Raw genomic sequence first — 16243 nt, forward strand, 5'->3', positions numbered from 1 at the left:
TATAATGCATAATAAATCCTGGCTACTTGACAGGTCACATAGGAGCAACCTCACAGAAACTGAACTTAATGATTGAGGCTCATAGCATTCTATATTTATAAGTAGGGTATGTGCACAGACACCTGCACACATAAATAAAACTTCTGTCTTAAGAAAACTACACTGTGAGACCACATCTCCACAGAAAACCCTGAGAAGAGAAAGCCTGCAGAAGTAGGACTTAAATCCACTTCAGGCAACCTAACTCACCAGCTGATCATCAGAGCATATGTGTTCATTTTAGGAGGAAGTTTTTTCCCTGGTTTTATATGATTTGGTTTGAAACCTCAAGGGATTTCAAGCTCGATCATAAATTTTGGGTAAATTTTATGACAAAAGTATATACATTATTATTCAAGGGATACTTAAGAATTCAAGCTAAATACAAGAAGTATTTGAATGCATTTACAGATGTTGAAACAAATGATTTGTTATGCAAAGTTATTAATATCTGTGGGGGGTGGGTCATGATTCAAGGCTAATCTATAGCCTGGCACACAAAGCTTGCTAATCAAATTTCCTCTCTTAATTAAACAAAAAACAAAACAAAATACCAAATGAGCTACTTGCACTAATCAGCTGTGGCTGATGATGAAAAGAAGCTGAGGGTCATCTATTAGGGACAGAGGCCAGATGGCCAGCAAGAACATGAAGGGAATTCTTGAAGAAGTCAACACCATGAAGAAGACAAGAAATGGATCAGCAAAATAAAAAGTTACCCAGAACACTGACAATGCCAAATGCTGGCAAGGACATGGAGCAATAGAAACTCTCAATTGTTGCTGGTAGAAATGGCAAATGATACAGCCACTTTGGAAGACAAGTTTGGAGGTTTCTTACAAAACTAAACATACTCTTAACATAAGATCCAAAAACTGTACTCCTTGATTATCTACTCAAAGGAGTAAAAAATTTACATTTTCAACAAAAACCTGGACAAGGATATTTATAGCAGTCTTATTTATAATTGCCCAAACCCGGAAGAAAGTAAGATGTTCTTCAGCAGGAGAATGAATAAGTAAGCTACTGGTAAATCCAGACAAAGGAATATAATTGAATCTAAAGAGAAATGATTTATCGAGCCAAGAAAGACACAGAGGAACCTTAAATGCATATTTCTAGGTAAGAGAAAACAATCTGGAAAGGTTGCATACTATATGATTCCAACTCTAGGACATTCTGGAAAAGGGAAACTATGAAGACAGCAAAAAGATGAGTGGGAGAGTACAGATGAATAGGCAGAGCACAGAGAATTTTTAGCACTATGAAAATACTCTGATTATTAGTATGACAGATAAATGTTACTACACATTTGTCCAAACACACAATGTACAACACCATGAATGAACTGTAAGGTAAATTATGGATACTGAATAATGTAAGCTCATCAATTGTAATAAATATACCACTCTGCTGGGGGATGCTGATAGTGGTGGAGTTTATGCAGCTTCTGCCCAGAACTCTTAGAAATGCCTACTTTGGGGAAGCCCCCTTTAGAATCAAGCTGTCAAGGTTTGAAAAGCCCAAGCTACGCGCGAAGCCACCGCAGGTGCTCTGGACAACAGACTCACTGGCATCACTGCCAGTCACTTGTGGCTGAGTTCCTGTTCATCTCTCCCCTTTTCTTCCACCCCTAGTACTCTCCCACTCATCTTTTTGCTGTCTTCATAGTTTCCCTTTTCCAGAATGTCCTAGAGTTGGAATCATATAGTATGCAGCCTTTCCAGCTGCTATCTGCCTATAACCACATGCAGATCACAAATGAGAAGTGTCCAGCTGAACTCAGTCTACCTATTGAAACAAAAGAAACAAAACTGGTGTTTGAGGCCACCAAGTTTTAGAATGACTTGCTATACAGCAGTAGATAACCAGAACACCTCTCCTCCTCAATGATGGAAGAAATGCTGAAATCACTCCCGTTAGGAAGCAGTGGGGACAGTAAGGCAGGTAGGGAGCATGTGTGTTGGCAGCGGGGAGGGTTATAACTTTAAATCTAGTTAGTGTTGGGCAAGAGTTTAAATGGTGAGATTGAAAAAAGGACTTTAGTCTAAGGAAGAAACTCCAAGTTACAAAAAATTGGTCAAATAAATACACTGTCCCAATTATATCTATATAAAATCCTATAAATCCACATCTATCACAGGCATGTTCACTGTCACATTATAATACGTGAATGCAATATTCCCATTTACTGTTCTTTTCTTGCAAGCAAAGGACATGAGTTGCACCAGTGGGAAAAAATGCAAAGCCATTAATGTAAGAATCATAAGCTGTTCCTATAGAATGAAGCCTCCAAAAGCAAACACTTATATTGCTTAGGGATATACCTATAAAAAGTATAAAGACATTCATGGAAATGAAAATCACCAATTTTGGGACAGGGTTATCTCCTGGGAGATGAGGGAGGGAAAATCTATTGTGTCAGAAATACAAGGGGCTCCAGCAACATTTGTCAAGTCTGATGTCTTAAGCTAAGTGGTAGACACATCAGTGTCTGCACCCGGTTTTTTAAATAATAAAGATTAACTTCAACTGAATGTGATGCAAAAAAGGTGAGTGATAAAAACTTGGCTCAAACATGGTATCTGATACACAGCTATACAAACAGGAATAAAAATATGCATATGGGAATCATCATAATAATGGGAATACAGGCAACAATGATAAGAATGATAAGGCCATACTTGTAGGGGGCTGCAGTTAAGATTGCTCTTCATTACAGTCTCACTAACCCCTTTCCAACCAGTGATGTGAACACATCAATTATTTTTGCCTCTTAAAATGAGTATAAATTCTTATAAATATTAAAACAAATACACACAAATGCACATGTGTGTGTTGGTGTGTAGGGACCTCAAAAGAAAAAAATACCATAGGCCTACTGTCAAAGGACCATTGTTCAAAAAAGCATGTTTACTTGTCTTTCTAAAACTTATCACAGAGGGACGCCTGGGTGGCTCAGCAGTTGAACCGCTGCCTTCGGCCTAGGGCATGACCCTTGGGTTCCAGGATCGAGTCCCGCATTGGGCTCCCTTTGTGGAGCCTGCTTCTCCCTCAGCCTGTGTCTCTGCCTCTCTCTCTCTCTGTGTGTGTGTGTCTCTCATTAATAAAAAGAATCTTAAAAATTTTTTTTAAATTAAAAAAGGAAAATTATCACAGAATGCTATTATTTTCTATTGGTAGGCAAATAATGTTTACTAAATATGAGCTTTAAAAGAGAGAGGTTCATACTTGGTCACTTTTTTTTTTCCTGGTGAGTATTATTTTTCTTTTCATTTCAGTGTAGATTTATTTTCATGTCAAATAAGTTACTCACTCATCATATTTATATTCTCCCTGAAACCAGTCATGGCACCACTAGTATTTCCTTATCTGAGGACTTGTTAAGACCAAAGGATCAAAAACTGAAGAGCCCAGATCCCTTGGGATTTTGACCCTCTAATTCACTAGATGCAGAGAAGACAGTCAATACACACTTACTCTGCTGAATTAAGGACTGCTGCTTACAGACCAAATGGCATTACCTGTGTTATGGCTAAGTAGCAGCAACACAACAATAATAATGTGGTGAGAGAATGTTGGTTTTTAAGTTCGCTGCGAACCTACTTGGAAATGGGCAGTGACAGGCCCCTTCTCCTCTGCTACATCTACTGTGAGTTCTGCCATCAATGGCAATGACCCCTGATCACGTCGCCCTCCAGGCGCTGAGTTTCTGACCCAAGAAGGGGAAAGATAAAAAGAAACAGAAGGTATCCATATATTTTGTGCAGGGATGCCTGAGGATCCTCGGTCTCCGTCAAAACTCCTACAACTACTAGACCAATGTAGTGCATAGTAAACCACTGTATGGAAAACACAAAAGCACAAAGAACTTTTCAGACTTACAGTTTGTAAATCCCTGGCCCGGCATCTTAGTTTGGTCTTGAGCTGTGCTGGATATATCACTACTGTTAGGTGTCAATCTATATAAAAAGGCTTAGAAAACTGAAGTCAAATTTTTAACAGCGCTCTAAACCAAAACTATGCTCAGTGCAAATAATGACTTTAAAAATAAAGTCAGGTTTGACCCTTTCATATACATCAAAGAAATAGAAGATTTTTTAAGCTCTTTAGTTACAGATTTTGCCGTAATCAAAAATAATGAATGGGATTAATTTTATTCTTTTTTTCTAAAATCTTCTTCCAAACTTATCATTGTGACTGCTTTTCCAAAACAATGTAATAAAACAGACTTAAATTAGTTTTGCCAAGTGCCGCGAATGTCATGAAAGACCTGTGTATTTTCCCTGTTTTTGTAGAAAATAGATGATAAAACAGAAAAAGCTTTCTTCAAAGAAATGAGAAGCTTCAGTTACAAGTGAAAAATCAGCCATGTGTACTAATTCTCAGGAATGATGAAGCAAGGGGAGCTCCCAGGGACTTAAAAGTCAATGCCTGGCATGCATGGGTGAACTGAGAAGGGGAGCTGGTCACGTGACACAATCTTTCAAAGCCCTTTGTATTTACTCCCAATTGGAAAGACGAGGCTGTAGAATCCAGGAGGACCTTCTAAGGTGTGTGTCTGGCTCTGAGGGCAGGAAAACTCTTGTCGCAGCAAAGCAAGATGCTGCTGCTTTAAAAACACACTGAAAATGGGATCCTCCATCTCACTGCACAGAGAGCTGAATGAAGGGCCTGAAATTTTTGCTACCTACAGAATTGCTTGCTTGAAAATTAAACTCTTACTTCTTAAAGCAGTGTTGGTGGGAGGTGGGGAGGCAAAATAGGAGACTTGAAACACCAAGGACCACAGTCTACCTACCTTTGAGATGAAGGATGGCAAATCTCATTTCACAGATATTTTAAGTAGCTGTAAAGCCCAAGTGGCTCCAATTTTAAGCCCATGTTTAGATCAGGTTTGAAGAAGGGCTGCACCTCTTTACAGTAACAAGGCACTACTTCTGATGCCAATCTGTGCTTTGTGTTTGAAATGGGCGACCACAGACAAGAAAACAAGACCACCTACAGCAGACGATACATGCCACAACCCATCTCCCAGACCCGTGTGCAGGCAAAATGTTTTCATTAAAAAGATAATAAACCTCCAGATTATTGCCAAAATCTTGAGCAGTATCACATAATTAATTTCACATTTTAAATTCTTACAGAGATATATAATCATGTCTTTTCAAGCAGGTTTAAAACCTGACTTTTTAAGAAAAACGAACCCACTTGACCTCCAGAAACACCTTGCTATCTCAGGTCCTGTGCAACCAGTCTGGAGGCCAGGCCAGAGACAGCCCATGGACATGCCACTTTAATACTAGAAAACCTAGTTACTTAAACGGACATTACTATTGTTTCAAATGAATAGTACTTACCAGAAAGAGCAGCTTCCTCACCTCCTAATAATATTCTTTTTGATTATTATTATGTGTCTTTATTTAGAACAATAAAGCTTCCCTTTTTCCATCCTGAATGCTCCTAAAGTTACAGGACAGGGGGACCCTACTTGGCCATCTACAACAGGTCAGTGATCAAACAGAAAGAAATCAGCAAGAGCCAAATTCCATCTATCTCTTAAGAATTACCAGGACTAGAACTTCTTAGCTCCTGCTACATTTAAGGAACTCCCATTCAAAGTCAGACAGAACAATAAGCCCTTTCCAAACAAAGGTTTAATATTCTCAGGTGTTTGCCCAGCATCTAAATGCAATGATTTTCAAGATTATTTTATGAATACCATTTCCTGCACAGAACAAGCTAATTAAAACAATAAGTGACCTCATCTTTCTTATAAGAAAAGAAACAGGTTTAGATGGAAAATATACCAATATTGTATTGCCCTAGTGATCAAAGCCCGTTTATTTAACCAACCTTATCTTTAAATAGCGCCAGTCTTTGTAGAAGAATTTAATTTACTTAAAGTATTTGCATTCACATGAACAAACCTGTACATGAGATAAAATGAGACATCATGTTTTGCTGAGCTTAAGAACAAGATGCAGGTTGTTCATCCATATAAAGAAATACTCATTCCAAGCAGTTTCAACAATGCGGAGCATACTCAGCCAGTTATTTCCCAGCATCCTTCTTCTAGAAGCACAGGGAAGCTCGAGGAGGTGCTGGGACTTGTAAAGTAAAGCAAAGCAGAGAGCTATGGCTGCCAACTCCAAACTACACATTATAGTGCCTGACCCAGCAGAGGGTGCCGTGAGGAAAGAATGTACTACAAATTAACTTTAGAAAAAGGTGAGCAAAGATTCTTTGAAAGGCCAAACACTTCTGCCACAAATGACTTCTGTTGCAGAACCAACTGAAAGCAATGACGAACTTAACAGGCATGACTTAACAGGCAGTAAGATCAGAAACATTTACCCTTCCATCTCAGGAATAGTTCTTGTGCCCTAGAAGCCTCTGCCCTTGCACAGGATCTGTGGTTGAACAGAAGCCTTAGTCCACATTAGGTTACCACAGTGGGGATACACATGTGAAACAAGTCTTTTCAACACAGAGTTCTGCAAAAAAGGTACTTACACAGCCTCCGGCAAGAATTTCTGCTGCAAGTGGGACCGAACCATCTTTGCGCATAAATTTATCCCTCACAAAATCATTCACCTTGAAGAAAAATATTTATAGAAGCTGATGAAAAATATAAAGTCATTTAACACATATAAATATATAGCTGCAAATACGTTCTTCTCTTCTGTCCGTATATTGAAGTAATCATAACTGAATAAATTAAGGATCTTAAAGAATTTGAGAAGTGTCCTTAATAGCACATATGTAGTTTTTATTTTTTTTATTTTTTTTTAATTTATTTTTTATTGGTGTTCAATTTACTAACATACAAAATAACCCCCAGTGCCCGTCACCCATTCACTCCCACCCCCAGCCCTCCTCCCCTTCTACCACCCCTAGTTCGTTTCCCAGAGTTAGCAGTCTTTACGTTCTGTCTCCCTTTCTGATATTTCCCACACATTTCTTCTCCCTTCCCTTATATTCCCTTTCACTATTATTTATATGTAGTTTTTAAAAGGTGAATACATAAGTACTCCTGATGTTTCTGGGAGAAACTGAAAGATAGATGGCTTAGGGGTGCCTGGCTGGCTCGGGTCAGTGGAGTGTGAGATTCTTGATCTCCAGGTTGTGTGAGTTCCAGCGCGACACTGGGTGTAGCAATTACTGGGGAAAAAAAAAAAGAAAAAAAAAGGGCAGCCCGGGTGGCTCAGCTGTTTAGCGCCACCTTCGGCCCAGGGTGTGATCCTAGAGACCAGGGATCAAGTCCCAGGTTAGGCTCCCTGCATGGAGCCTGCTTCTCCCTCTGCCTGTGTCTCTGCCGCTCTTTCTCTCTCTCATGAATAAATTTTTTAAAAATTCTAAAAAAAAAAAAGTCTTATAAAAAAGAATAGATGGCTTGCTTATAAGCTTAAAATGCTTATATTACAATAGTATAAGAGAGACATTTTGACATGAGGGACAAGAAAACATATGTTTTATAAGTTAATAAACTGGTTTACAGAGTGATTAAAAATCACTTTCAAATCTGCTAACAAAATTTAATCTAAAGCCAAACTCATCATTGAGACAAAGTTGTTAAGCAGACTTTTCGGCTTAGAAGAAATTCAGGGTGCCTGAGTGGTTCCGTCGTTTAAGTATCTGCCTTCTGCTCAGGTCATGATCCCGGGTCCTGGGATCAAGGAGCCTTCTTGGGCTCCCTGCTCAGTGAGGAGCCTGCTTATCCCTCTGCCACAGCCCTGCTGTGCCCCCCACCCCACCCCACCCCACTTGTGTTCTCTTGTGCTCTCGCTCTTAAATAAAATAAAAAAAAAAAAAGATTCAATATCTAAGAATTCTCAACATCAGTAATATTAATTTGAGTATAATAAACTCAAATTGTTATTTACTTCAAGCAGTCTTTAAAAATCAGTCATGTTTTTGGAAGATATAACAACACAGTAAAAGAATTTTAGGCATCAAGGCTACAGAGATCAATCTAAAAGTAGTGTTTAACTTCCTGGGGCTTTATGACATTTGTAATATAACGGCAGCACCTGTCACATTCTACAAACTTCCTGAATATCTCCCATCTGTCATATGAGAGCCTAACACTGGATCAAGGATCAACTTCAACTAGAACTCAGACCCCTGAACAGGTGGCCTGGCAGATGCTTATAGAATATACCCTATACACGAATTCTACAAACACATGTAACTAAGCTTTAGAATCAGAAAAAATCTGATTTTGAGTTCCTAACCTTCCACCCATGAATTGCGTGTACTAAACCCTGTGGGCCTCAGTTTCCTTATCTGTAAACTCTGGATCCCATTTTGCTTAAGATTAAACAATAACAGGTCATCCATGTAATGTACCAAATATGGTAGGGATGGAGGTAAATTTAGCTGCAGCTGCTGCCACTTTGGTGGTGGTGGTGGTGATGGTGGTAGCAGCCACAACTCTTGTTCAAATATAGCATTACATTTTTGAACGTTCAGTGTTCAATGGAGGACAGTGAAATGCTGTGTGTGATAAGTGCCCTAGGTTCGAGTTAGCTAGCACCTTGAAGAAATACAAACCTGCTATTTCCCATAAGAATATCTGCTAGGTTCCTGAGTGTGTGCAAACTCCCTGCATAAGCATCATCAACTCAAAAGACTTACTGTAAGTTTTATGGCCTTCTCTGGGGCAACTCCCAATAACTGTGGCAACAGACCTAAAAAACAACAAAAAGTAGAAGTATATTAAATAAGTTACCATTAACTAAACAAATCAACAGCTCTAAAGAGGGGATCACCATCTGAACACTGGGTCAATCTTTGCTGTAATTTTCTGCTATTACTTTTAATGAGAATATGTGAAATGGAATGTGTAAGTACAAATGTGTCTAATAGCCACATCAGGCCCAAGTAAATTCCCTCTTATATTCTGGGTCGTTTGCACGTTGGATAAATCAACATTATTAGTGATATAGGAAATCTCATTATTCTGTAAGTTTGTTCTTTTCCCTCCTGCCTCTTAAATAAGTTAAACAAGTGTACTTTAGTGAATATATCATTTTTTTCTAATACCTTTCTCCTCTCCCTACACCCGAAGGCCCACAGTTTAGTCATTCATTCATTTAGCAACTATGACTTGGTAATAAGCACAAGACAAACAAGGTTCTTGGTCTGACTAGCCTCAGACAGAAGGGAGGCTGTTCTGAAGAGGTGACAATTGGGGTAAGATGTACTTCCGGAAGGGGAACAGATAAGGCAAAGAACACAGAGTAGGAACAAGGCTGGTGTGCTCAAAAATGAGGGTGAACACTGGTGAGCCACCTCACAAAAAAGGCATGAAGAGTGGCACAGGTGGGGGCCGAGTGCTACAGCTACATCATAGGCCAGGATCCTGAGCTTGGTAACATTCTAAGTTAGATGAGAAGTAATTACAAGCCTCAATCAGGAGAGTGATACACTAATTCATTTTTTAAAAAGACGACTCTGGTTGCTATGTGGAAAAAAGACAGGACATACGAATAGATGGATGTGTCTGTGTGCCTGTGTGTATGTGTGTAGGCATGCACGCATGCCAGGAAAGGAGACAGAGAAAGAAAAACTGGTTTGGTGTGAATACCTAGGGAGAGAGGAAACCTGGGGAGAGCAACAGCTTCCGGGTGAGAAGTGATAAAAAACTGTTTTAAACGTGTTGAGTGGGAATTATGTATTGGAGCACAGGAGGAAGATGCCTGACAGGAAAGGGTTGCTTCTGGGAAAGGCACTCACAACAGGATCAGGCATATATGAAATATATATATATATATATATATATATATATATATATATATATACACATACACACACATACACACACATACATACATACTAAAAAATGTTATAATTTTCATTTGTTCTAAGAAAATACAATCAAAGGCAGATGCCTTTTCTTGGAAATACACAGTGAGCTAACCCTGAGGATCAGAACATACTGTTTCCCATGTCATCCTGCCATCTTTGAGAGGGACTTCACAGTGTCAGCCTTGGTCAGTAAAGACAATTTTGTAATCCATCAACATAAGAAGGTCCACTTGCAATCTCTTCTGAGAGACCAGTCTAGCACACACCGTCATCCTAAGCCTGTGGCCAAAAGTCCCTAGTCTGTGTACAGCCCACAGATGCATTTTATTGAGAAGCACAAGGTTTCCAACATAACATGAGCTTATTGTGAGAGATGTAAAGACAGACAGAGGGACACCTGGGTGGCTCAGTGGTTGAGCATCTGCCTTCAGCTCAAGGCATGATCCCGGGGTCCTAGGATCAAGTCCCGCATCGGGCTCCCCTCAAGGAGCCTGCTTTTCTCTCTGCTTATGTCTCTGCCTCTCTGTGTCTCTCATGAATAAATAAATAAAATCTTAAAAAAAAAAAAAAAAGACTGGTCAATGGACAGATCGATCGGATAGCTCTGGACCTCATTCTGACATTCTGGCAATCTGCTTCAGCTGGATGAGGCTCTGCCTTTTAGGACCCAACTATCAGTTCTCCAAGGTCCCCCCACTCCCTAATGCATTGAGAACAATGGTCATTCATCATTTTTCTTGCTCTGTTGCTATCTTCACAGAAATGTTTTTCTGTGCCTCTGGTTCTACAAAAAGCACAAACAGCTTCATGTTTTAGAAAAAAATGGGAGCACACTCATTTCATTGTGGAATTCAATGATAAGGATGCTGATGCTAATGAAAATGTTCTTTAAACACAGCTGACCTAAAAATAGCTATGTTGTGTCAAGCACCACCTTAAGCACTTTACTGACTCATTTAATCCTTATAACCACTCTGCAGAGAGGAAACTAAGGCATATAGAGATTCATCTGTTCTGAATCACCCAGCTGATAAATGGTGAGGGTGGGCTTCGAACCTGAGCCTTCTTCCTCAAGTGTCTATGCTTATAGACAACACTCATTTGTTCTGTGCTCCATGGCAAATGTGTATCTCCTTCTCACACCTCGCCTCCTTTCTTCACGTACATAACCTGCCTGGATCCTAGAAACATTGGAGGTTACAAAGTCTTCTCAAGGCTGCCATCTCTGGAGCCTGCTTCACCCCAGACCCACAGCTGATCGCACAAGAATAAGACACCTAAAACACGTGCAGGCCATGAGTCCAGCAACCTGGGCCTTATGAGCTAGTAGCCTTAAGTGGAGCTAACCAGTTGGGAATCTTTGCCCAGGAGGGTAAGAGTCCTCAGAGTGAAGAGCCAGTCAGTACAGAGGCACAGACGAAGTAGATACCCTGGAGAGTAGGGAGTGCGGCTGGCTGAAACCCTAGATTGGCTAATGCCTCAATGAAGCAAGAGGAACATGACGATAAGAAAAGGAAGTAGAAAGGCAGGGAAGAGAACGTGAAGCCAATGCAACAAAGACACCAAAGAAAGAGCAGACAGCCCATGAAGGGTGCGCAGGTAGGAGTGGCTTTGACCATCTGGTCCCTATGAGGCCAGGTTCCAGGAATATTCCTGCCCTGGAATCACTGTATCTCCCCTTCTTTCTCTCTTGACTATACTCTTACCAAAACTCTGCTCTCACTAGTTGGAGAAGGGCTATGTTCTTATAACTGAAACGACCCAAAGCAGCACAGAATACAGGAATATGCAACTATCTGAGCCAAGCAAGTGCTCTTATTCAAAGTAAGCATTCCCTCCTCCTAAACTATATTCCCTTAGGAATTTACGGTGTCTCTAATCTGAGAAGAGAGGCTTTGTTATTACTATATGGAAGGATACTTTCTTACTTTCTACAGGTAAAATATCAGAATGAGCTGTTTTATTATACCTTAACATTTACAATATCCATTTTACTCTGTATTTGGGTCAAGTACCAAAATGTTTAAATATTTACTTGCTAGATATATTTTTCTCATCATTAAATTGTAGACCCAAACCATGGATGGGTTGAAAGCACTGTGATTTATAGGATGATCTCTTGTCTCTATAACTACCCCGTGACAGTCTTTTAAAATGACTAATAAAAAAGAGCCCTCAGAGCCAAATGACTGCGGTGCTGGACACAATCACTTCAGCCAGCCTTTTAAGCTATCGAGATTTGTCTCTCACTATAAATTTAGTAATGTACCATGAACAGCAAAAAACAAAACCAAACCAAAGAGAAAACCCTGTATTTAAGACTAAATATAGGGCAGCAAATATTTATTTGTTCAGCAAACATTTACCAAGTGCCTTCTGAGTGCCTGGGACTGGAAGGAAGTGGGATGGACGGGATAGGGTCTGTGCCGCCCCCAGGAGAAATTCTCAGTGTAGAAGAAAAGGAAACCCTATGTGTCTCTGTGTGCTTAAGAGGAGATAAAGCACCAAAAAATAGAGAAGTAAGTACCGCAACCCAGAAGCATCAGAGAACTACGAGCATATAGTGGAGAGAACCAGTTTCCCGCAGGAGGGAGGACAGCACTGGAGAGGAGGCACTAGACCCAGACCTGAAAGGAAAGGTAGAGGTTCACTGGAGGAGAGACATAGGTAGGTGCCAAAATCTCAAGACCCTGGCACAATAAGGATTGGGACAAGATCACTGAGGGCTGTGGCTGGATCCCAAACCTGATGCTAAGTAACTATAGGAGTGACAATGACAATGGTCAGGATTTGGGGGCACTTCCTGCATGTCAGGCACTATTCTACGAGCTTTATGTGGAGTCACACATTTAATACACACAAGTAAAAACAGTAACTCAATATAAGTTATTTTTATCCCATCAGCAGAAACCAAAAGAGACTTTAAGGAGCCTGCCAAAGGAGACACTCAGCTAGCAGATGGGGGGATGGATTCACTCCAGGTGGTCTGGCCTACAGGGGGTACTCTTTTTTTTTTTTAAGATTTTATTTATTTATTCATGAGAGACAGAGAGAGGCAGAGACATGGGTGGAGGGAGAGGCAGGTTCCCTGAGGGGAGCCCAATGCGGGACTCGATCCCCAGACCCCAGGATCACAACCTGAGCCGAAGGCAGACGCTCAACCGCTGAGCCACCCAGGTGCCACCATAGGGGACACTCCTATCTGGTGCACTGTACTGCTTCTCTCACAAGTCACACGGAGGAGCTTGGGCCAAATCCTGTAGCCCGGGGGGGTGGCTTTGAAAGTCAAGAGTCAAGTTCAAAAAGTATAAAGTTTTAGAGGCAGGTGAAAGACAGGTGGGAAGGTCAGAGCCCTGTGGCAGGGAGAATAACTGAGAGGTTAAAGCAACATAATCAGAGGCCGTAAGTTTCACTAATGAATAACTTCAACTCAGTAAGAATAAACCCAAAGTACAGATCCATTCCCAAGACTTGGGCCAGATGTTGGCCCGTGGGGAGGCAGTGGATGAGGACTGTTCTTGTGGTGACTGCCCTGGCTAAATGGGGAAATAAAGGTGCCCGTGGACTAGAACCTGAGCACCACTATAGACATGGGCCTTGACACCCTCGGCCTGGGGTAAATGCCCTTTGGAAAGGATCATGATCTGTGGACAATGAAAAGTCACAGAAGTGGGGATTTCACTAACCCTCCTGGTTCCCTGACTTTGGGGATAGTAGGTGGCAGTGGGGAGGAGGGGAGGAATGGACGTGGCTCAGTAATGCCTACAACAGCCAATCCTGTTATGGTACTTCAACAAGATCACACTGAAGTTTAAAGTACATATATGTCTGACATCTGGGTAACTCAGCAGAAAATTTAGGCTTCTAATAGGAGATGTTTCTGTTGGATTCTGGAAACTCATTTTAACAGAGAATGGATGTGTGTGTTGTTTCTGACTTGTCAAAACAGCAGTCTATTTTCCAACTGCCTCAAATGAAATTTATTAGTGTGGTTAGTTTTCTAATCTTCTCATTTTAGTTCAGCTCCATCAGCACATATGGCAATGCTTCCTTGGCAAACTTTACCAGAAGGCTGCTAATGCGAGAAAAGATTTACAGGGTACAATATTAATATAGTATTTTGTCTTCAAATTTCATAGATTTGAGATATAAATCACACTATCCCCTCTGATCCCAGTCTCAACGAGAACTGAGCTAGAGGTGTGGGATGTAAGCCCACCTTGGGAACCTCCAACCTGAGTTGGAGGCACCCCCAAAAGAGGTCCCTGTGGTGGATCAGAAGGCTACTATGCTATTCTTTACTTAAAAACCTTTTAGAAATATAATTCTAAATCTCAGAGTTGGAAGGTACTCTGAAAGAAACTCATTAATAATGCTGGCCTAATTGAAGCAATTTATTTCCAATGTCTTGGCAGCAACATGAATGAGCTGGAGCCTGGGCTTTGGAGGTTGACAGACCGGGGCTGGAATCCTAGGTCGGTACCGCTTTCATGCTGAGTGATCTTGGAATGTTAGTCTTTGAACTCTAGGTTCCTCACTGGTAAATCAAGGATGCTAATGATGACTCAGTGGTTTATTATGGTAATTATATGAGTAAATATGTACAAAGAGCTAGACACTATTCACAACCTCCATTATGCATTCAAAAATGTGATGTTTCTATCTGTTCAAGGCATGTCCTTGATTCTCTTTCCTGCTTACAAGAGGCAATTCTGCCTGAATAATGTTCAAAGTCCAGAGTTCAGCATGGAGTATAATGCTGTCCCCAGAGCATTATGCCTATCCTTCGAAGAGCCATCCCCAAGACGTGAGAGCACACCTGGTCGGAGAGTACCTAGTGGCACTGCTTATTACTCTGTGCAAAGATAAGGAAGTAGCACAGACATTAACAACACGTCTTTACATTTTTAAGTTAAAATAAAATGTTTCTGTAAACAAAGAAGTTAAACACTGCTCAACCTCTGATGATAAGCGACTCTTTACACAATGTAATTTCTACTCCGTGGCAGAAGAGCCAGGTGACTAAGAGTGTGGAGTCTGGATCCAGGATGCTAGGTCTGCATGCTGATTCTGTTATCCCTTAGCTGTGTAACTGGGGCAACCTAACCCCATCTCTTTGGACCTTAGTTTCTATGTATATAAAATGGAAATAAACAGTATCGGGATCCCTGGGTGGCTCAGTGGTTTAGCGACTGCCTTTGGCCCGGGGCGTGATCCTGGAGACCCAGGATCAAATCCCACGTCGGGCTCCCAGTGCATGGAGCCTGCTTCTCCCTCTGCCTGTGTCTCTGCCTCTCTCTCTCTCTCTCTCTGTGTGACTATAATAAATAAATAAAAAATTAAAAAAAAAAAAAAAACAGTATCATCTTCATGGGGTAGTTCTGAAGGTGAAATGAGTTCATATACATAAAGCCCTCCATGTACACAGAAAGTCCGACAGAAGTGACTTTTGTTGTTGTTTGTTTTCGTCTTCATCAATATCACCATCATCGCCATCCTCTTCCTTCACGGAAACTGGAATCTGGAGAGCTTGTCCCAAGTCCGTAAGTGTTTGGTGACTCTGCAGTGAGTTGAATTTATTCAGCCCCCTTGTGCTCAGCATTTCCCTGGTCCCTCTACTAGACTTATTGCTCCAACTTTCTTCTTTACTCTGTTAAGGCTTTTCTTCTGGCCCAGACTGTTCCAAAACTTTTCTCTGGGCTCTGCCTGGCATCGGGCTAGGATCTGGCACTGAACAGCCCTCTCACACAACCAAAAGGAGGTGGAGGTGGAGGTGTGGTGGGCATCCGCATCGTGCCTCCCCACCTCTCTCTCCAGGTTCCAGGTATCAGGCTCTTCTAACGTTGGGCACTGGAAGGTGGCAGGACCAACTTGTTGGTTAGCAGCTGGTAATCAAATCAGAGTCCAGGCACATGTGGGGCACTGGGCTTACGCAGAGCAGTCAGTTGGGAGCCAGGCTGACAGCCACATATAGTGGCTATCCCCAAACAGCACCCTGGACAAGACAGGCAGGAGCACAGATGTCGAAGGGTCAGCCACAACAAGGAAGAAACTCTGTAACTAAAGCAGCATCTCTGTCTCAGGGCAGACAAAAACACGTTCAAGAGTGGCCAGCGTGGTCCTGAGGAAGGGAATGCCAAGCGTGTCAAATGGGGTAGGAGGCATTTGGGGTACAGTCTGGTAGGGGAAATGAGTGCATAAATGATCCCTATTCCTCTAGCGAAAGGCACATGAAGCACTTTTTTGTGTTATCTAATTTCAACCCAGAGGAAACCCCTCCGATGTTAAATTCTTAGCCTCCTGACCTCCCCCACAGAGGCCCCTACACTTGCCCTCATCTTCCCAGAGAGCCCGCCTTGCTTTCAACATCAGATTATCCTTCATTCTGGAG

At 41.4% G+C, this 16243-nt stretch overlaps 1 protein-coding gene across 2 annotated transcripts in view; it reads right to left on the reverse strand.

Moving 5' to 3' along the window:
* Positions 1-16243, reverse strand: part of SLC25A13 (solute carrier family 25 member 13) — a 185544-nt gene that overhangs the window by 47510 nt on the left and 121791 nt on the right. For both annotated transcript variants that reach the window (XM_038556877.1, XM_038556876.1), the window contains exons 12-13: positions 8680-8732; positions 6556-6636 (exon numbers count right to left, since the gene is read on the reverse strand). In XM_038556877.1, coding sequence (XP_038412805.1) covers positions 6556-6636; positions 8680-8732 — 134 coding nt within the window. The remainder of the gene's footprint in view (positions 1-6555; positions 6637-8679; positions 8733-16243) is intronic.

Source organism: Canis lupus, chromosome 14 (genome assembly GCF_011100685.1).
Source record: "Canis lupus familiaris isolate Mischka breed German Shepherd chromosome 14, alternate assembly UU_Cfam_GSD_1.0, whole genome shotgun sequence".
Classification (NCBI taxonomy): Eukaryota; Metazoa; Chordata; class Mammalia; order Carnivora; family Canidae; genus Canis; species Canis lupus.